General features: G+C 40.9%; 1 protein-coding gene across 6 annotated transcripts in view; it reads left to right on the forward strand.

Moving 5' to 3' along the window:
- LOC144728885 (diacylglycerol kinase beta-like) overlaps positions 1–23,815 on the forward strand; it is a 139,134-nt gene that overhangs the window by 17,196 nt on the left and 98,123 nt on the right. For 5 of the 6 annotated variants that reach the window (XM_078608612.1, XM_078608631.1, XM_078608640.1 and 2 more), the window contains one exon: positions 17,217–17,600. In XM_078608612.1, the coding sequence (XP_078464738.1) occupies positions 17,534–17,600 (67 nt within the window). In that variant the 5' untranslated portion in view covers positions 17,217–17,533. Of the gene's footprint in view, positions 1–2,565; positions 2,668–17,216; positions 17,601–23,815 lie in introns of those variants that run through there. The other variant, XM_078608621.1, reaches the window with a different exon arrangement.

Here is a 23,815-nt window from a genome sequence, read left to right on the forward strand (position 1 = left end):
GTACACATTTTATGTCACCTTTTTTCACATGTTCCAATGTGCTGTGGCACACCATTTTAATGAAAGTTGCCACCTACAATTCATGTCGGAAGTACTTCATACTTATCTTTATCTCTATCTCACAAGATATAGAGAGAGATGTAGATAAAGGGAGAGAGAAGGTGATACGGAGAGAAAAAGGGGGGTGCAGATAAAGGGAGATGCAGAGATACAGAGATGGGGAGAGACAAATGGAGATGTCACGTAGACTACTGATATGGTCTGTTGAGTAGCTAAGGGTATTTTAGTATTTTTTACTTAAATATTAAGTCTTAAAACCATTACCTATAGGCTCATGGCCTCCATGCAAAGATATATACATAGTCGACATTTGTTAAATCGATTTAATACTATTTTAAAACATTCTTGAAAATTATATCACTTTAAATTTCGATTTAAAGCTTTCGTGACTGCAGGGATTCATCTTCTTGGTTTTTTCGGTAAAGTCACGTAGAAGGGAAGTAATACAATAATAAAAATAAAACATAATAAAATAATTCTCACGACGTTTCGGCTACAACGCAAGCAGCCGTCTTCAGGTGAGTGTCTGGCAGTCTCATTCTTCACCTGAAGACGGCTGCTTGCGTTGTAGCCGAAACGTCGTGAGAATTATTTTATTATGTTTTATTTTTTATTATTTTATTACTTCCCTTCTACGTGACTTTACCGAAAGAACCAAGAAGATATATCACTTTACTCTAGAATCGTGATTCAAATAATAAGCCTTTGCTAGGGCCTCATCGGACTGGGTGTCTGTACTTCGTTTGATTTTCCTGTTTTACTACCTAGCCAGTTTGCATCGAGTGAACCGTTTTATGACTACAAGAAGGTGAGTACGTGACTTAAACGACATTTAGATTAATTGAATGAGCTAACTGGGAGTCGTAAAATTTCCCACAAAAGCCAGTCAGTGGCATGTGCAAACGTTTTCTTCAAATCCCGTTCGATCGATAAGCACATTACACATAGCGATCCAGCCTTCCCATTATATATTTTAACATTTTTTTAAATTGCGTGTTCAAAGTGGTAACAAAGAAAGAAATGTAGACTGACAATATTTGCTATGGGTGTCCGGTGACACAACCATCGTAACGTGGTAAATTACTAAAAATATAACACACTTCTTCAGAGTTAACATATGAAGAGATTTTTATGCAATACTGTGCTATGCTATGCTTATTTTTCCACTATTGGCCCCCAAATAACAGCCGGCATAGAGTAAGTACCGCATATGGGCAATATTTTATGGGAATTTAACAAGGGTTGGCCTGTGGAACAACTGGCCCCTACCAGATGAACATGGAATTCCATCTTTAGTTCTGGACTTCCAATAGAGACGAGCATTCTAGATTTGAAGTTTTCGTGACTGCAAGGATCCATCCTCTTTGGTTCTTTCGGTAAAGTCACGTAGGTGAAAATAAAAATAATAAAAATAAAATAACTAAATTTAGTTATAATAAAAAAAATTAACTAAATTTAGTTATTTTCATTTTATTTTTTATTGTTTTTATTTTCACCTACGTGACTTTACCGAAAGAACCAACGAGTAGAGACGAGCATTTCGTTCAGTCCTCCATGAGCTTTAAAACTGTCCCAAACCACACTGTAAAGTGACTAACATTTACCATAAACGTTAGTTTTTGGTATATGCCACACACTGATGGCAGAGCGTACACTTAAACCTGGGCAGGTGCCCTCTTAAACTTTTGAGCCAGGGCACTACCCCCTTGAAAAGTATTCCCACTTTAAAATGTTTCCAAGATAATGCATAATCAAGTAACATACAATAGCTACGCATGCTTCTACTTTGTCAAGCATCCGGCCTGTAGACTACAAGGTCGTGTGATCTGGGGGGAACTCTACCGCTGCCGACTACCCCCCCCCTCTATTCTCAGGATTCAAATATAGACACAATCTCACACTGCGACCAGGTCTAGCAGTGATACAATGATTTACTTATTCGTGCAACATTTTAAGTGCACGATGCGCTACCAAATCGCACGTGAAGAATCAATGTTTTTGGTTCGCATATATACAGTGGGGAAGGAGGCGGAGTGGTGGCGCAGTGGTCAGTTCACTGTGCTATTAATACGCCTGTTGAATTGTGGCCACAGTTAACATCAGTGGGGAGTGATATCTGGACCGGTTCACCAATCTGCATTGACCAGCGTGGTGAGGTATCGTTAAATCACCCTCATGACCAATATGGTGTGAGGAGGCCTTCATCCAGCTTTGTACCACCAAAAGGGCTAAAAATTACGAATATAATTGCCATTTATATTATTGTTATCGTTATTTATATATGTATAATGGATATTACACTGACCACAATAAATAAAAAACAATCTGGGATCAATTTATGACCATGAATTGTGACAATTCATCCAATTGCTGGGGGTATTCAGCATTACATCTAATCTTTTTGGTCTTTTCCTGATCTTTTACACTTTCAGATTATATAATATTGAATATGACGTTCGTGGGCAGCTAATAGCATTATAACAACCCTGTCAGGGTATTGATTTTGTGATAAAAAGCTGTCATTTGGTTTTCATCTGCCCACTGTGTTGCAGCGCAGGAGGCGGATGAATCAGCAGCAGCAGAGTTTTCCACACCTTCCCCACTGATGTAAAGCCTCACACCACATCGCCACATCACCACATCACTCCTAGACACATTGAGGGATTTGTAAATACACGAAGTACTGGCAATGGGTGCAATACAAAAGATGCGCAACACGCATAGATCAAAGTTTTAGTTCTGTAGGCTGTTTTGGAACCTACAGCTCCAATTAGAGCCGGTTTTGGCACACGAGGGTTTGAGGTGTGGCCAGACCCATGCACTGCTGAGTGCCCTTTGTCATCGCAGCACTCACATACTGGATTTGTTGAACACTCAGGCAAAGTTCCGATATGATTTGCCACTTGCAATGCTCACGGCCAGGAATTAAACCCCAAATTACTCGGGTTGCTCACTACTACCGTATCTCCTTATTCTTCTTCGGCAATCCTTTACAGTCGAGGATGATTGTCTTCCACCATTGTCTTATCTGTGGGTCTGGGTGGGATGGGTGGCCCCTGGGTTTCTGCCGCTCTCGCTTTCCCCCCCTCTTGTTCTCGTCGTTATCGGGTTCCGAAATGCTTAGATCCTTGCAGCAGATTCTTCCTTCATCTGGGACGATCCTGAGCAATAGTCTTCCACGAGCTGGTGTTGATATTGTAGTGCTTAATGTTGGCCTTCAGGACATCCTGGAAGTGCTTTTTCTGCCCTCCTCTTGAGGGTACGACTTGGCTGAGGTGGGAGAATACATCACTTCCTTATGTGCCCACGTAAAAAACGTGTGCTTCTGGTTAACCCATTGATTAAGACATATATCTGGATATGTGTCTTAGGATGTAACATACAGCATTTACTACGTCTTCAAGTGAATTGAGCAAGCAAGAATCCTAATAATTCTCAAATACACATTTATGTGATATAGATATTCTAAGAAAACACATTCTAATTTATTCTTAGGGTAGGTGGATTCAGAGTCTCTAGGTAAACTGCAAGTTAATTGAATGAAGTTTCTCATATCCACAGTCCTATTAAGCATGACTCCTATTATCCGTGGCTTTTTCAGTCCGCAGCAAATATCCATGTGTAGTGAGTCCAACTGAGTCGCAGTTGCCTCCGAAACGTCGTGATTTATTATTTTATTTTATTTCTATTATTACTTTTATAATTTTTTAATTTAATTTTTTATCTACGTGACTTTACCAAAAAAACGTAAGAGTATGAATGATTGCAGTCACGAAAGCTTCAAATCTAGAATTGAGTCGCAGACATTATTCTTTAGAGGCAACACATTTATTGTAACACATATATACAAAGGGGTAATTGCCCCTTTACCAGATACAGCCTGGGGTGGTGACCACCCAGCTAACTACACTATACGTAGGAGTTACAGCTACGAAGGGTCGGACCCTCACTCAGGTCCCCAGCCACGTGTTGATGCCTCGTAGGACTTAGAGCTTCCAGCTTGTAGATCGGAGAGCTTCCAGCTTGTAGAACGTAGAGTTTCCAGCTTGTAGATGGAGAGCTTCCAGCTTGTAGACGTAGAGCTTCCAGCTTGTAGAACGAAGAGACTCTGGTCCCTCTCAGGGACCCACCTTATATCCTCGGAGGTCGGGGCCGACTCCGCCCTCGGCCCCGCCCGCCTTCTAGAGCGTTCTAGCTACCTCCCGATCCCTCTCGAGAGCTCTCCCTGGACACGTGATCACCCCCTAGCCCCCTCACCTGGGGCCTTCTCTGTGGACACTCCAGATCACGTGTCTACGGGGTCAACCAGAGTGCCATGGCCTGGGGCAACCCTGCCTCTGGGCTGACACTCTCCCGCTCCCCCTTGTGGGAGCCCGCACTACGCGCTATGCGTGGTGCCCGTGCTATCCCAGCGCTCACCAAGCCTCACTAGGGCTGGTACTGTACGCGGTGACGGTGCATCGCACGCCGTGCTGTGCTAGATCCGGCCTCACACAACAACCCACCCGGTGCTGTCCGCGACGGAGGAACATCGCACGCCGTAATCCTCCCGGGCCGGCACCATACAGTGACATTCCCGATGTCACTGCACATGGATGGACTCTTTATATTACTGTACATGCATTTCACAGATGAGTCCCCCCCCCAAACGGCAGCAAATTCATCTTTTCCAACAAGTGGCGATCTGGAAGCACTGGATTTTCTCTATTTGCATTTTTGTCTTTCACAGATAAGAGGAGTGACCCAGAGCTAGTGGCAAATTCATTGTTTTAATTCTAGATTTGAAGCTTTCGTGACTGCAAGGATTCATATTCTTAGGTTTTTTCGGTAAAGTCACGTAGGTAAAACATTAACATTAATAAAAGTAAAATAAAATAAAAATCACGACGTTTCGGAAGACGGAAGCTTGTGTTGCCTCCGAAACGTCGTGATTTTTATTTTATTTTACTTTTATTCATTGTTTTAGCCATGTTACATCTGGCAGGAGATAGTTTCTGGGAATAGCTGTGGATAATGGGATCTGCTTGGAGCACGTTTTGTGTTGCTTGGTGAAGCGGTGCCACGCGGTGGTTAGCATACGGACCTATGAGTCTGGGGACCTGAGTTAGATTCCCGGCCACGGCGAATAGCAGTGGCCAGTGACAACTGGACCAGACCTGGTTCCATCGCACCTTCTCGAACCGACGCTCGCCAACGTGGTCAATGAAGTGTGGTGAAACAACCCCTCCATGGCTGAGACGGCATCGGCACGCCCTTCATTCTTGAGCAGTGGGTTAAAACGAGCTGTAAGATATGATTTCATTTTTTGTGATTGTTATTTCTTTTCTCATGGATTACTGTAGCGTCTGTGCACCCCTTGCAGTGCCGTGTTTGAGTGGAGAATTAGAAAATGACGTGCTTTTTGTGAGGCTAAGGCTGATTCCAATGCAGTACAGCAGGTTCGTCTACTTCACTAATAATGGGGCATGGCCATCCACGTGACTGAATATATGACAAAAATACTGTGACAGATCGGTAAGAATAAACAGTATTGTCTACGTGTTTTTTTTTACTGGACCCTTGGGAACGAGTATGGTTGAGAGCCAAAAGTTATCCTAATTATTCTGCAAATGATGGGTTGGATTTTGTTCATGCACCACGAAATATGTCGAATTGAGGGTGGGTGAGGTGCATTGTATGTGGCATTGTCAGAAGTGGCCAGTTTTGTTGCAGATGTCATACATCTCTTACGTGTAAATGAGTCTATAAAATTTGAATGACTGGAGTTATTTAAGAGTGTAATAATCACGTGTTCTCACAATGGCTAGTTGTGATGCTGTAGGTTATTAAATACACGCAATTTTCATTGGGTGTTTTGTGGACTTCTGCAAATGCATTTAAGGCAGTGCGAATTCAATTGAACGTGTTAACACGACCACACACTTGCATAAAATCTAACCCAAACATCATCTGTGCAGTATATGTACATCGACACGTGCACACAAACCATGTGCAACATCGTACATCTCGATTGTGTTATCGCATGTTTTGGCCAGCAGAGGCGAGGTACGGCAACCATAAGTATAACTCGTAAAAACAAAGTTTTTCACTATAAATCCTTTATATGCGTGGCGGCTAGAGTCCTCTCGTCCTCTGGCTTGAGATGGCTGCCACCTATGGGTTAGATGATTGCATTGCACCATTAAGCAATTGGTAATTAAATATAATATTTTGATCCTAAAAAGTGTACAATTTTGGAAAAAAAATTTCACGAACATTAATTGTCACGCACAACGAGTCTGTGTGCAAAATGTCAGCTCGATTGGATTACGGGAAGTGGGTTAAAAAAACGACCGAAAGATTTGCACGGTCCTAAGCAAGCAAGCGAACTTAATATAAAGGATTTAATAATATATTGTACAATCGGACTTGTATGCTCCCTGCCTTCACCGATCTGCCCTGGCGTCTTTTGGGGGAAGTATGATCAAATAACTCCCGTTACGAAAACACAGAGTGCGGGGAATCATTCATCCATGAGTGGATTGAGAAATCGCCACAACGCGTGCGTGGCACTCGAGTGCAACACACCACCGGTCCGGCGAATTCCCCCCCCCCAATATCGTGCGTGGAGAACGAACGCGTGGACACGATACACTTGACGTGTATACACACGCCACCCCATAGGGGCACACCCTCGTTTGTGAAGGTGTGGATTTTGTATTACACGCTTTTAACACATTCCTGCGGAGGGAGCTGGTAGGAACGTTGGGTTGCTCGGTCAATGGCCAGGGTCAACGGCGGCGTGGTGTATTCCGCAAATATGCCCGACTGTGAGGGCGGGCACAAGCTAGCGTGAGTAGGTTAAACGTGGAGTTTTATAAGGGCACCACGGGGTGACCAGCCCCTCCCCTCCCCACCCAGCCCCACCCTCCACTCCCCACCCAGCCCCTCCCTCCCCACCCAGCCTCTCCCTGCACGACGGACGGACGGACACAATAATCCCCTGTGGGCTGGTGTAACCAGGAGGTTCCTACCAGTATATTTAACTCACTCTGTCGTATCCTCAAATATTGTAACTCAATTTAACCCACTTCCCAATGTGGTATCGACTGCAAACTTGGTATACTAATGTCATACTGATGACAATACTATATTCTATCATTAACAAAAATATTTTTAAACATTATTTTTTACATGTTATGTTTCGGCTTGGGTCTAATTGTCCACACTCAACTGACGTTGGCTCTAAATCACCACGGCCCCTGACGTTATGGCAAGCTTCGGGGCCACTTCCTGGAGTCGTGGAGTTTTTTCATTACTCGTACGGTACATTTCATTAAAGCGTGTTTTCAAAAAAAGTTTTTTTAAATGTTACTTATTGCATTGAGATCGACTACTGAGTGACTGGGTCAGGTATGTTTACCGGTGCTAGAGCAGCAGTCGGGGGAACTATTGCTGTTTTAAACAGATACACTTCAGTGGGCGTTATAATGCAACTGTCACCCGTAATACATTAACAGGCGGCAATAATACGGACAGTTTAACGTGTTATTGCACACAGACAAAACACTCATTGACTTGTACAGTGATTGGATTTCAGCCTGAGACAGTTAACACTGAAGCCTTTAACAGAGACATTTAAAGGCTGAGGCAGTTAAACCATAAACAAATCCAGTGCTTTTAACCCAGGATTTGTTCATGGATTTGAACTGTGTTCTCCCCAAACAGCCATGTAGCTCTCCATTGAGCATATTTAGTGAAAACTAAACAAAAATACACGCTTGCAATTTGCAAGACTTAAAAAAAAATATTTGTCATCCTAAACATTTTGGCCCAAACAGCTACAGTGATATATGATTATTTCACTGTGCCGATGTACCATGTTATATCATACAACTGCCGTGAACAGTGATTCATTCGACACTTGGTCAATAAACGACTCATTGCTTCATCCACACCTTCAGAAGAGGACAACGCAAGCCGGCTGAATTTTTTGTTGTTGCGTCTGTCAATGGACGAGACTGCCTTCGGCGAAGAACATTGTAGGGGACTGTAACGCAGAGCCTGGGACCTTACTGACTCACCTGTACGTTCCTTGCTGCCCCACCCATCTGCAGCTGAACAATCGTCGTGAATGTTCAGTCGCACAGCTGCTGTGTACGCTCATCTGTGAGTCAATCGTGGTGGCGGCGGGGCGCCCAACTGAAATGCATTGGTGTCAGCAGATTGCAAACAAATACACTGTTAACACACTGCTGTGCTCTAACATCGAGCGCTAAGCTCCTTTTTGTTTAAGTCAATATACATTCAATTCGCTTAGTGAAGGCGTAATTTCAGCAATAACAAAAAAAAACCCACCCATAATGACAGGCTGCAGTGGCTATAAACAACAATAATAATAATGCAGCATCAGTTATATCTCTCATGGGAATTCATGATTTATGTTCGACTTGTTCAAAACGATGAGTCCAAAATAATTGAGAACGATCTGGAGTAATGCTTCTAGCAAGGATAAAGCAAGTGCACTGTTTGCATTTTCTGGGACCGAACAAGGATCTGCTCATAGCTGTAAGAAGGAATGTTTGTTATATGGTATCTTCGAAGCCCGAGTTAATGCAGCGTGCACCTTATACCACTGGCAGACTTCTGCACGAATCATATTGGAGTTCAACAGTTCCACGCTGAATGAGAGCTGCCCGAATCTGAAGGTCTCGATAGAGTCTTGAGTCCAAAAGTCAAAATGTTTCTGAAAGATGATTATCCTATGGATGAGTTCCATTTTAAAACTTTAATTCATTTGAATTGAACTCTAACAGGCTTTCTGTCATGGACGATGTGTGCAGCGGAATTGGATTCCATTGCGCACATATAACTTAGTGAAGCTTCAGTTATGCTTAGATTATCTAAACATTGCTGGCTCAAGCAGACCAAAATCGCGATTCAGACCAATTCCAGGTGGCCAGAATTTCCATTGAAATGCATCACTGATGCCTAGTGCGTGGAATTGACCAAATTTAATCACTCTATTCAAATGGTAAAATGCATATTTTATGAGAGTCAAAAGAAATATTTCAACAATGTTGACAGTCAAATGTGGAGACATTAGTCTGAATTAAATAGTCGAATACATACCATGTAGCATTTATTCAACCTGTGCCAGAGTTTCATTGTATTTTAGTGACACTTCAAGGAGCTGAACTGGTTGCCAAGAAATACAAACAAAGCATAGACATGAAGAGAAATATGATTGGATGAAGATAATCAAGTGAAATATCGGTTATAACGGGTTTATTTTATACATTCTGAACTTTTGCATGCGCCCCAAAACATAAAAAAATCACTATTGTATATTTACATATATTTGTCTTAGATATTCACATTGATACTTGGTACATAGTGTCAAAGATCGAAATAGTAACGCATCGTTTCAAAGAATAAACTTTTCAACTTGATAGAATCTTTGTTTGGCTTTCGGTCGTACAGGAATCTGCTCGGCAAGCCAACGCTGTCTCCTGAGAAGGCATTCATGGCCACTTTTGGCAACATCGTGACCTCCGCATGCCGCCACGGCTATTTTCTCCCCAAACGTCTTACAACTGTTGCAACAAAGGTTTTATTTTTATCGGCATTTACTTTTATTCTGATACACTCGTTCACTGTAAACAGCTCCCGATAAGAGTATGTAAGTTATTCATTTGTAAACACACTGAACGATCAGAGAGATAGTGCCCACTGGGATTCATGCGATTACCCCAACCCTGTGATATCGTTGTGGACATTTGAATGCACATGGTACAACAGGGAACTTTAGTTTATATGTAACTTGTATAGACTGTTATGTGCAGTCAACTAAGGTGAAATAGGACTACAATACGTAATCAATATGTTGAGGCCGTACGTTTTAAATGTATCATGCAGTGAATGTTAACTTTAAATGTACATATGTTTCAATTCAATCTTGGTAATAAACACGTTGGCTATTTTCCATTGTGACCTAATTCAGTGTAATTAATTTCAGTATTTATTATTGACTTGGATCATATATCAGCCGGTTTGTGCAAGTGAAGAAAATGAAACCAAACAATTGATGGCTTTGAGCTCAGCCAAGAAACACTACACTGAACAACAATAACAGAAAGGCACGAACCTTACACAATTACCTAAACTATTTACGGCAGTATTAGCATTACTTTATAATATTAATAGCATTAAGTGCATTATTCCAAAAAGTTATGGTATGTTTTATTTTGGCTGTCATTTGTCATCATTATTTACACAACCCAATTTTGACAGTTTTAAACCTTGAAAATAATATTACAGAATAGAAGTTCAAATGTAACCCCTCTGATTTATGTGTATAAAATATAATGTTTTGTAACTTGACACTTTTTTGGGTTCATTATCTTCATGTTCCATTGAGCAGATGGCACTGTTTATTTAAGTGAATAGGGTTACTTGTTTGACTCCAAACCTGAGCACCTTGGCAATAAGTGTGCCATCCATGTGGTCATGTTAGGGTTAATGTTTCAGCAACCAGTGACCCATGCCCCAAAAACAAAAGACTGAGATGCAGCACAATGGATTGCTCCTTCTTTTGATTGACCGATGCTTGGTGCTCCCATAAGAATTGTCAGTTTGTGTTAATTGATCGCGTAACAGCTCAACGATGCAGTGACCACAGGGGAGTGGGTGTGCCTGAAACTGTGCAAGTATGGGCATAGTCCACGTTGGAGAATAATGTGATTACCGCATATCGTAACAAAACAAGTGTACATGCTCATGGAGGCAACAGAAAATGTGGGCGTTGGTAATATATCTTCTTTGTCGCAGCATTGCAAATACTTTTCCGTGCCATGTTATGGATGAATCAAGAAGGTTGCGGTGACCGCCCTGGGAAAAATAGTATGCTATTGCCCAAACAGTTTAATGATTTTTCTCTTAAAGAGAGAGTTCAGGTTTGAAGAGAAAAAAAAGCTCACTTCCACTTTGCTCTGTGTTTTCCCCAGGTCAACATAGTCAGTTACTTATTCTTATAATGACCCTGGCCAATGGTAGTATTTTTTGTTGTATTTACATGTAATGTCTATTTTTCATCAATATTCTCGTTGTTAGCCGCACATTTCAGTGTTCCTCATGCAGATAATCATATATTGTTGATATGATTACAGTAATGGTACCACGATCATGGAATTAGCTATTTTATTCTATGCATGTTTATACCTTCCTTAATCCAATTCAACTTTAACATGTTTTTTTTTTAATATTCACTTGCAACAATTGTGAGAAGGTGGTGATAATTTGGTTTCACTACATTACACGACACATTTCTCTGTTACTGTCCCCTCCATTGGGCATACTTCTCAGCGTGTGCCATGATGTTAGCCTCTTATGGCTGTCACGTGTTTAGTGGTTGTGCTGATTACAAATTATTGTACACATTGAGGTGAAGTGATGCTCATTAGCGCGCCTTCTGTTTAGCAATCTGTGAATTACATGTTACTTCTCACCATCTTGAATTCTGATTAATTTGTATATTTACTTATGGATACTTTGGGTAAATGTCTACGTGACATGTGTTTGTGTCGTATCATACCATACCATAATTATGATTTTCAATTATGTTTACAGGCCTGCTGATGAGCTCTCATGCATTATAATTGTAGTAAACTCTCAACATGCTCTAGTATTGCCATTTATTAACATTTGAAAGCAAGTAATTCAAACCCAATCTTAGAAATGTTGTGTTTGTATTTCCTCTTCCCAACACAATACCCAGTTTTATAATCAGCAATTATACGGGATTTAAGAAGGAGTAACGATTATCATGGTTGGCTACGTATGTTCCGAAAGAAGTTCAACATACATACACAATTTAGATAAGTTTTGCTTAATATGTGGATGCCCTCTGTTCACTTATGTGGTAGAAATGACAACTAAACTGCAGCCATAATCTTGCTGTTTTGAGTTAAATGCTTGGTCCACCTTTGTCGCTTTGCTAATTAAAACATGAGCAACACACACACATTAAAATGGGGGCTGCAACGCAGAGTTTAAAGAGGTCTCACGAATTTCGCAGGAAATCCGGAGCCTATCCCACAAGGCCTAGAGACACACATAGAGATGCCAGCAATTCAAATATACGTTTTGCTCTTTAAAGTCTGCTTGCATTGTTTAATTTAATGAGGCATATTTATCATCATTCCTTTAATGTACAGCCCCATTGGCAGAGGTGGGACAAAGTCATTGTTATGCAAGTCCAAGTCGAGTCGCAAGTCATCAAATTCATGACTCGAGTCTGACTCAAGTCCAAGTCACATGACTCGAGTCCACATCTCATAGGTGGGACAAAGTCATTGTTATGCAAGTCCAAGTCGAGTCGCAAGTCATCAAATTCATGACTCGAGTCTGACTCGAGTCCAAGTCACATGACTCGAGTCCACACCTCTGCCCATTGGTATGACGTTTCTACGTGTGTGTGGGTATGCCTGTAGAACTATAAGATTCATGTGGTAATGTTTAACCTGAAGTAATCAAACACCTTATCATATTTTGTTATATGCTGCTATTATCGTGTTCATTTATTTGCAGCACACGTATTACTTCCTCATGTGATCATTTGATTATTTTAAACATTAACAATATGCATACTGGACCTTGTCCCTGATAAGTGGTCTCCAGGTTTATTTTCATAAGCAGGGCTGGCCACAGATTCCTGGAGGGCTGGGTCTGGAGGTTCAGTTCTGGTCGGCCAGAGCAATAAAACACAAGGTAGTTGTGGAGCCCTCTATTGTATGTGGCCCAGGACCAATCTTGTCCATAAGTATGTAAAACTTATTCTTTGGTTCTTTCGGTAAAGTCACGTATAAAGATAAAATAATAAATTAAATAATAGCATACGACGTTTCGATTGCAGCACAAGCAATCATCATCAGGTATAAATGAAATAGCAACAAAAAATCTAACCAGAAAACTATAGACAGACATATAATCAGACAGATATCACCAAGATACATAGAGAGAGCAACACAGGTACAGAGAGGGAGATCGTTTCTGTGGGGTGGCCTTAAATAGACAGAGGGGGGCGGAGGCAGAGAGAGGGAGGGGTTAGAGAAAACATTTACATGTCAATGAGTACGAAGAGACTAGTAGTAAAGTACGCAGGCTTGAACATTAGGAGAGATGGAGAAAGAACACATTAAATTAAATAACCTAGCAAAATATCGAAATTTTATGTAATACAACACAGAGAGTCGGTCAACACACAATTAACGCATAGCCTGGTCGATTACGTATTTCAAAGATTGCTAAGTTAGAATTTAAGTGTGAAATGCTACGTGTAATTAAATGAACAAGTTTATTCCAAAGCCTGTCAAATAAGGTTAACCGTTGTCAATGTTCTCTGCTCGTGTTTCAAACCATCCACACACACACACCTCATTTAGCATACATTTTTCTGAGCCGAAAAATGTGGTACAGGTATGGGAATTATCTCACACCACCTGCCTTTTCATCATTGTTTTTGGTAAAGCTTTTGAAAAAGGATGATCCTCCATTTGAATCCAATATTTTATTTACCTTTTATAGATTTTTTATTAACAAACGTGCTGAGTTTTTTTGTTATTTGTGCTTGTGCATCACTGCCAACGCAGCACCGCCCAAATAATTTGCTACGTTTTAATATCTACGCATAAAATGTGACACAGATCATTACATCTTATAGAATAGAATGAAATTAAAACATGTTATGCATACGTTGAAGATTCTCGTGAGGTTTCATACAATCGGAATAATGTTTCAAAGTGTGCTGCATTAAAAACTGTGCCATCCATACCTTCTGATTGAGTCGATGCATAAAGCTGCGTTAAATGTGGTGTCGTAAAATGTGCTGAGCAGTAAATATAATTGACCGTTTTCGTAGATTTTCGTAAATATCAGTTTTCTCACCACTGGTCTGCACACTATTTGAATGATTGTTATCCATACCCATCCATGTTTTGATCTGCAGAACAAGGTGCCTGATGCATTGAATGGCCTCATCTCATTCTCAAGCCTCTATGATTAAGTCCCCACTCAGATGTCCTGTGCACATTGGGAACCTCCACAGCACCCAATCTGGACATTTATATATCAGGAAATTGGAAATGAGGAATTGCTTCCTTTGCAGTTTCCTGTAGTCAGTATGCCCGTAGTGATTTCCCATCCCACCTCCTTGCCTTGCAATTCGATGGAATGTTACAATTCAATTAAACCATCAATCGATTCAAGATAAATTATTGGGTTGGGCCACACAATGATCTGTGATCTGACCAAAGTTATAATGTTAAGACGCTCCTCCACCTGACACTGAGATAATAACATTAATCGTGGTAGAGTAGTGAAACAATAGTTAATGCTCTGTGCTGTTATCCCAGTGACCTTATTTCGATTACTAGCATGAGTGATATCTGAACAGGTCCTATGCTGCCCCTTTCAATTACTGCATTGACCAGCATGGCTGACAGTGTGGGAATGCTTTCATCCAGCATTAGATGGACAAAGCTGTGAAATGTTTTTTTAACTCTTCTGAAATATATATTTTTACAGAACTCATCTTACCTGCAGCCCTAGAAATGTTACCCATAATGCATAGCGAAGGATAGGGATGCAATTATTCATATTATGCGCAGGGTTTTTCTACAATTTTCTACCTCATGGATAAGAGGAGTGAATTTGCAGATATTCTCGTGGAAAATAGGATCCACGATCTTGGTCCCCCATATCACTGTGGATAGTCGAGTTCTTGTGTGTTACCATTATTTGTTCATGTCAGTATCTGCTGTGGTGGTATAGTAGTTAGATTAGTCAATAATGAACTTCAACCCATTTTAATACAATTATTAACACGTTCTGTGAAGTGAACAGTGATTGCCTTATGATTGACTTACCTAGAGCACATGCATGTATGCTGCAGCACAGACTTGAGGCTGGAAAGAGGGGATGAACACCTGGAAGTGGGGCATCTCTGTGACGTGGATGGTATATTAGTGCAGCAATATCGTAGCAAAATACAAACAGGTCCCAACAGATCCTTCCAAGGGGCCATTTGCATTTTTTAAAGAAGGCTGGTGATATATTTGACTGCCCCTTATTTTATGTATATGTATGTATATCTATATAAAAGGGAAATTTGTGAATGTGTGTCTGTTCAAAATGTTTAGCGTACTTCCTGATATGCAACAAACTTGACATTTGCCATGTGGGTACTTTCCAGACTGTACACTATGCAAAAATTATGAAAATAGACTTTGGTATATTTTTTTTGGGGGGGGGGGGGCGCAATAATGCATATTTTTTGCACGGCAAGTGAGCTGTGACGTCACATCTGTCATGTCACCCGCGCACGTGGAAGCATAACGCATTGTAGTGTAGTACTGAGCGCGCTGCGCTACGAACCCGGCGACCCGAGTTCGAATCCCGCTCACGGCCACCACCGGTGACGATTATTTGAACCGGTCCTGGGCATCCCCTAGTTCGACTCGGCCTCAAACGAGTAACTGGTGTGGTGTGTGAACATCGCCACTGGGGAGACAAAGGCGGCCGGGCCATGGTGAATCCAAGTCCCGGGCGAAGCCGGGTAGTAAAGCTAGTATATTATAATTCCCAGAGTAAATGATGACCTATTAGACTCCAGTGCAATAAACTGATTCTTCTGGGCTGTCAGTGATATGGTCAGCACCCAGTTTATGCATGTTAGAGCTTTAAGAGTTGCAGCTGCATGTTTAGACAGAAAATTGTTCATTTAGAGCAGTGAGTGAAGCCATATATTTAATTATAACATAACTATGCCCTGCTTCAACACGATGCGATGAGTGAGTATTATCTGACACCTCGGGGGTTCACAGAACTTGACTTAAAATGTTTATCATTATTTCATACTTCATGTTATCATTGGCTTTTTAATCAAGTGGCAGGAATGTGGTTATTGAACTTGCTGTATGTGGACTGCCATTTTGTTTATATCTTTGTGCCAGAGGTACAATAACTGACTTTGGATTTAATTTAGAACCGTATTGGTGGTATTGTATAACTTCATAATGCATCAATCATATGGAACGTTTGTCTAATGGAGAAGAATGTTGAAGTATAAGAATATACCAAATATACCAAAACATATTTGTCTGTATCACCTGCAGTTGTAAGCAATGGCCATGGAAATGTTGCACTTTGTAAATATTTTAGCGACACACGAGCCATGCTTGGCAGAGGAGCCCCGGTTATTTTAAGCATGTAATGTTTAGACAACACTTGCCCCTTCGCACCAGCAAGCTTCATTTGTGAGCAAACAGCCAATAAAAGCCCTCCTCCTCCTCCTATTGTACAGCTTGTGTTGTGAAGCACCTGAACCTCACCATCCTTACTTTGTTACTCGACAGATTGATTAAGGTATCCATAATTGGCCTGTGTTTATTTTCTTATTTACAATCAAAGCGGTTTCCCCTTGTGTGTCAACAAACACGTGGTAGTACTTACCTCGGTAATATCTGCACTGAGCCAGCGGTTAATATTCTTTGATAGTACATGACAACCACTGTTTAGTATTTTGTTTATTGATCCCTCAAGGGATGATGTGCTGACGATTCGTGATGAGTCTGGCCTCGTCAATGTAAGACACTAAATTATAGCGTTGGAATTGTTCGTGTCAAACTCCTTTACCATCTCTTATCAGTGTTTATGTTGCTTGTATATCTATATATAATTACGCTGCATATGTAAGCACATGTCCAAGCCACACATCGCATACACAGTACGTGAAGACCAATGGTTATACGATTATGGAATAAGCATTGGATATATGTCGCATAGATTAAAAAAATAGGGTTTAAAAAGGAAGGCTAATGCATCATCTGTAACAAAGGTGTATTGACCTAAGCACGGTGTGAAATATATTTACAATGTCGATGTAATGCAATTGATTTATTTTACTGATCATATTTTCTGTTAATAAACCCCAGCGGTATTTCTGGATGGGGGGGGGGGATCCCAGTGGCTCCTCCTCTGCTGCATATTGTTGTGAGCAGCCTTCATTAGTAATTCATTCCCTTTTTTCATTGCTATGTCATTACGTATCTCTCCCTCTTCCTCAAACCCAACGCCCCCACCCACCCCGTACCTCCCTCCTCCCCCTCTTGTCTCTTTAGAGTCTGCATTCGGTGCGTGGATGACCAGAGGGAGGGAGTTTCTGGACAGAAAATCGTCGGTGGAGGGTTCCTTGCGGCGAAAGCATTGAATCGACGTCAATATCCCCTTCTGCTCACCGGGGGTGCTTGTGGTTTCTTCGGTGAAAGGGAGCGGTTCACGAAGAACCGCGGGGGTTGTCAAGTCAAGTCTGCATTGAGTGGTGCTATCGGCGGGCTGCTCCTAAGCATCGCTTCTTGACGACATGATGGACATTGTGTGTGCAGTGTAATCACGCCACCTTCAATTTACGTGGACAGTGTTGAAAGGAGATAGCAAGATGAGTCAAGATAAATGGACAACGCTGAGCCCTGCCGAGTTCTCCCAGCTCCAAACATACACTGAATGTGAGTTGTGTGTGTGTTTTTTTTGTCTGCTTATTTTTGCTTTCACCCTGTAATGTTGATTATTTGTGGAAACAGATATTTCTGTATTTGTATCTATGGGTTGTATACACGAACATGATGTATATTCTTTTGGTCTTTCGGTAAAGCCACATAGATAGAAAAAATAATAAAAATATCACGACGTTTCGATCGCAATGCAAGTAATCGTCATCAGGTGAAAAAATAGCAAGAGAGCTGCTGAGGCAGGATGTTATAAAGGTTTGAGATGGGTGTAGCCCAAGGGTCATAAGCGAAGTGGGCGGGGCTAGTGATGACATTTGCATGTCAATGTAAGATCGGAGAGCCACCGCCACATCAAGGAAAACGAGCAACAGTGGCTGTGTTAGTGAGACATTTAACCTGTTAATGTAAAGGCATTTAACCTGTTAATGTAACACCAGAGAGTCGAAAATAACTACTAAACATCACAGCCAGTTATGACTTAACCTGCTTAATAACGTCCTTCCAATGATTGCTCAGTTTGTACCCATCTTCTTGGTTGAAATTGTGTCTGTTTATAGATCTTGATGGCTTCATGAACGAATCTTTGCCGATAGCCAGTGGGTTTGCAGAGTACCTTCGTCTTGGAAAAATCTATTTCGTGTTTGCCCACAGCATTAAAACAATGATCAGCCACGGCTGAGGTATCGGTCCTACCGTGTTCCAGATATGAAACACGGTAGGACCAATACCTCAGCCCAGCTCTCTCCGATCTTACATTGACATGCAAATTTCATCACTAGCCCCGCCCACTTGACTTATGACCCTTGGGCTACACGCATCTGAAACTTTTATAACATCCTGCCTCAGCAGCTCTCTCGCTATTTTTTTCACTTGATGACGATTGCTTGCGTTGCAATCGAAACGTTGTGATATTTTTTTTTACCGAAACACCCAAAGAATATGAATTCCTGTAGTCACAAAAGCTTTAAGTCAAGATATAATAATGTATATTTTAAAACTAAGGCTGGTGCTGCACCACTTGTAGGCAAAGCATATGTTCCAGTTTTTTTTTATATTTAAAGCACACACAAAGTAGATGTTTACTCACGTTTAAAAATGATAAAAGTCTGTAAGGTACAATTCCATGTAATGTATGGAAGCATTGCCAAATGTGTTGGTGACAGGCGGACACAACGGCAGGTGTGCATTGCCCGTGTATGTGCTTTGAGCAGCTTCCCACGGTATAAGTGCAGAGGTTTGGATGTCTTTCTTGTCTACACCTGTCTGAGCCCGTCTGAGGGGCCTCACAATATAGCCTGCTCGTGCAATGTAACCTGCTCGTGCAATGTAACCTGCTTGTGCAATGTAGCCTGCTTGTGCAATGTAGTCTGCTTGTGCATCTCGTCACCATGCTGCATTCGACCTTCCACGTAGCCTGACGACTCCTATACTGGACTTTGAAAACTTTAACACAGGGAGAGTACTGTATAAACAGATTGATAAACTGTTAACATGCGGTCTTGTATTGTAATTTGGCCATTCTGTTGTGTATTTTTTTTGCCAAAATCTATGGAGGCCTCCAAGTCGTGTTCAACTTTCAAATGGGAGTATTGACTATAAATACATAACTTATCCCGTTTAGATCTGCATGTTCAGTCTCGTGTTGGTGAGAAACTGCTTGCATCCTAAAGGAACTAGTTGTGAAATTATCTAAAAATAGATGTACTTATAAGGGAATTGCATTTAACAGAGTATTTTTAGGTTGTTTAACCAAAACATGTGATTATTTATTTATTTGTATTTGTTATGCGCCCCCAAGCACACACATAAAGACAAGGGTCTGCCAAGTTAGTCTAAAATACTGTCGAAGCATTTTCTCCCGAATACAGTTTACTCACAACAAACTTTCTGTGGACTGCTGGGGCAAGTGCTCTCTGAGTGAGCACCTATTAAGGGCAGCTATAGAGGGGTGTCCACGACCTCAACTTTGTTTCCTCAGTGCTGCTTTAAAAAAATCCACCATGTACAGGTTTATGGCCAGGATGTGTTTCAGAAAACCACAACATAAATCGAAAGTTCTTAAATCGAAGCATTTTTGGTGGATCCATAATGTGGTACAGAACCTAAACAGAGGGATGCTCAGTAACCCATTGCGCATGTATACTGTTCAACCATCGGTTTTAAAAAACAAGTGTATGTTCTTGATATATTAAGATATATGACCTTGTCTATTATACTGTAGGTATTATTATTAGTTTATCATCTACAAATAGTTTACACTTGAAAAAAAATAGTTACCATAAATACAGTATGTGGGGAAAAAATATTAAGAGTACACATGAAAGAGACTATAGCTAGTGAGGGACGCTAACGCTTGGGCACTATTTGGCATCTGAATGTTCTCCGTGAAACGTAAAAAAATTGGGCCTGAATGGCAAAGTTTGTAAATCTCGAGTACATGATGGCGAGGCACATGGTACGTTAAATGGGATTTGGTATCAATAATTTGAGCACGTTATAGCAAAAATTCATAAAGCGGCAGGGCGTAAATAAGGGTGTTACTCTATTTGTTCAAGGCTGAATCAACTTAGGGAAAGCCCAGGACAGATTCAGATACGACATGCTACTAGTCATATTCATAGCTGGGTATTGAACCCAGGTAATCAGGTTCGTAGTGCATTGTACTAAAGATTGCACCATCTTGCCTCAGTCACACACATTCACAAGCAAACGCACGCTTATCTTCCATTCATTGAGTCGCTTATTTATTACGTCAATATGTTGGGAGCACAAATACAGATTTTTTCTTGTAATTTATTGAAACTCCTTATCAGAAAAAATATTAACTTTCTGGCTCGAAATGAGTCCCCGTGTGCGACAGCACTGATTATATTTATCTGCTGTTTGGTCTGGAGTTTGTGGCCTAGTGATCACCAAAGAAGCCAGTTGCTGAAGCATGAAGTGATTGTAATCACTCAGACATTATTCATAACATGAGGCCACATTCCACTATCCATTTCAAAAGTCATAGTGTCTCCGTGCCGAAACAAGCACGGCACGATGCTCATCCCTGTTGGCAGTCCTGAGCTAGTGGTGGACATTGCACATTCCCATGGCAGTGAGTCTTTCCATATAAGAGCAGTTGCTGACTTCCAACAAAGTGATATTTATTTTATTGACCATGTAAAGATGATGGGATTTCTTGGACTTTGACCGAGATTTTAAAATGTGCCCTTCCAAGTGCCGGTCAAGGGCTCCAACACGGTGCCACCCAGTTAGGCCTTTGTGAGTGGGTGGATATAATAAAACTCACTGTGCATGAGAAGTCTCTGAGATCAAATAGTCATGCCATTTTAATATATTTCACCCACTTGAGACTTGAATTTAGGATCTCATGGGTTACTGGCTGAATATTTTAACACATTCTTCAGCTACTAGAGCCACCTAGCTATTTCGTAGGAAATATTCTCAATATAAGCACCCTTAAATCCACGTTTTGCATGATCTAACTATGTTGTAAAAGCAATTAAGTGACTTAATAAAAACACAATTCAAGCCCATACAAAGTAAACACAGATGTAACATTTACTGTTGGAATTGTTATATATACTGTGTAAATGTGTTTGAACTCACCGCACTACTGTTAATGTGCAGTCATAAGTCCTGTTCTCTCAGTGGCATTTAAACAACGGGGTAAAGTAGAAGGGCATCGTGTGAAATTCCCAAGGAGTGCAGAAGTTCAAAAGCGTATCTTAAATTTCAGACAAAGTGATGCCTGCCACATGGTTTCATTGGGCCCCTCAAAGGCGGTGACAGAATTTTTTTTTCTATTTTAAATGTTTGCCTCTACTTAAACATGGATTTGATGAAGACATTATTTCATATATAGCTTTTAAATACTTCACACACAAAATGCGAAAGACCTCAGTGTAATGCAGTTGTAAATAGCCAAATTGTACACAAGGCTGTTTGATAAATGTCCTTGTTTTCTTCCAAGCAAGATCAAGTTTAAGCTAGGCAAGCAAGGCATAGCGTTTTTGCTTAGTTGAATTCATTCTGCAAATGGTTGCTTGTCCAGTATATAGTGCCCTTCTATTGAAGGACACACTGAATTTCGATCTAGAATGAATATCCCATTATTACTTTCTGGTAACTCAACGGTTTTAATCCTGTGGAGGCATTGCCCACAACCTTGGAAATGTTGAATTTCCACTACAAGCCTAGGGCCACTGAAAGAATTGAGCACTAATCATAGGCTTCATTGAGATACAGGACAATTTGACTGAATGAAGGGCACAAGGGGTTAAGAAATATAAATGGAGAGTGAATAATGTCTCAGGCAAATGCACACAATAGCAAAATGTGTGCTGACACAGTGGATTAAATGGTGCACAGTGCACTTTTGAGATAACAAGTGGGCGTATGCGATTGTGTATGTCTGTCAACCCCTCCTCAACCATGGAGCTGCCTATGCTTTTTGGTCAGTATTGGCACGTCAATTATTTTGCAAGCATGGGGCCCACCAAACCCAACTGAGTAGTTTAATGTAAGCACTGGAGTTCTAATGCGTTAATAGGCAAGAGGGGGTGCTGAGATGTGTGTTTGAGAAATCCCAGTTGGGTAGTCCTATGTCCGTGTACCAGTTGCAGGGGGTATTTTTAATGTAAAGTGTGACAGCTTGCCGGTACAGACTAAATCAACTCTTTCAGCCCCACCTGATGTGACTTCCGAAGCACCTTGAGGCGGGACGGCATTTGTGTCCATGCATGGCATCTGTAATTTCACACACACTGATGAAAAATGTTCATACAAATATGAAACCCAAAACACAAATAAATATTACATTTTTTATTCTCACGTGCATTGTGGGGAAATAGATTCACAACTGACCTGTACACTTACCGTATTTTCCCGCATATAGCCCGCAGACGCATATACCCCGCAAAAATAGCGTTTTGTGTAAAACAAATTTCAGATAGCCCGCACCTCCATTTACCCCGCATGCATTCATATATTAAACGTCGTTACCACAGCTTAATTCTATCATATTAATACGAAGTTTACATTAAAATCATAACAGCAGTGCTTTAGTCAAAGGTAAGTGTTGCGTAGTGGATAGTCCTACCATGAAAACATTAAACGAGTTATGACATGTCACATGTGTAAAATATTTTGTTTTGTTTGGAAAAAGTGGTATACCCCGCGGGTTATATACAGGAAAATTCGATAATGCATTCACCCTACAAAGTCTACCACCACTGCGAACATTCATTTGCTTTAACCACGGATCTTTGTTCAAACACACAACGCACGTAAACATCATGCTTATTATTATAATTTCAATATATTTCATGCAGAACACAAGCAGAGGAAGCAAAAATATACAATAAATGCCTTTTTAGTTTTTTTATCGAGCATTTCCCATGAGTGAGTGTGTAGCATTAGGCTGCATTCACTCTGTGCAGATTGTACTAAACGCACAGCAATTCCCCACTGGGTTATCGAAATCAAACCGTCACCGCTGACCCTGCTTGAAAGCCGAGTGCGGAAGGCGGGACAATTGCCCCATCCAGTTTTGTGAACAGCATTAAGGCGAGTGCTGTGCTCGCGCTGCATAAATGTGTGGATTTGCTGTCTGCACGGACGCAGCACACACATGTCAATTTCCCTGTAACATCATCAAGCTAATTGGTGAGCGATGTCTCCCATTGCTCATGACCCTGTGAATGGAGTGCCTTGTTTAAACGAATGATACCGGGCGAATATGAGTTTTAGAAGGACGATAGACAAATTGTTTAAATATTAGTAACTATCACCCACAGCGTTTAGACTTCCCATATAACACTGGTTTAACATATTTAACTTGCTGATGAGATTGAATTCAGTCTAAACCTGTCTGAGGTTGACCATTTTAAATTCAGTACCGTACATTTTACTGGGAAATATCAATTGGCTGATGATTGCCATGAATCAACAAATAATCAAATAGTTGTAGTGTACTGAATGCTTTATTTGTTTGCTTTCCGTATTTCGTTAAACACTGAAATGTTAAATGTGTCAGTGAACATCCCTTACAGTGTAAGGTTCCTCTTTGTTATCTGTATTAGGTTGTCATTACACTTTGCTTTGCAGTTGCGTTGAGTTAAATGTTGTTCAGACAAGCTCATTTGGCAAAGACTGCTACTTTGCCAAAGAAGCGGACAAGCCCCAATATTTACAGCAGCTGGTTATCA

This window comes from Lampetra planeri, chromosome 2 (genome assembly GCF_965212315.1).
Source record: "Lampetra planeri chromosome 2, kcLamPlan1.2.h2, whole genome shotgun sequence".
Classification (NCBI taxonomy): Eukaryota; Metazoa; Chordata; class Hyperoartia; order Petromyzontiformes; family Petromyzontidae; genus Lampetra; species Lampetra planeri.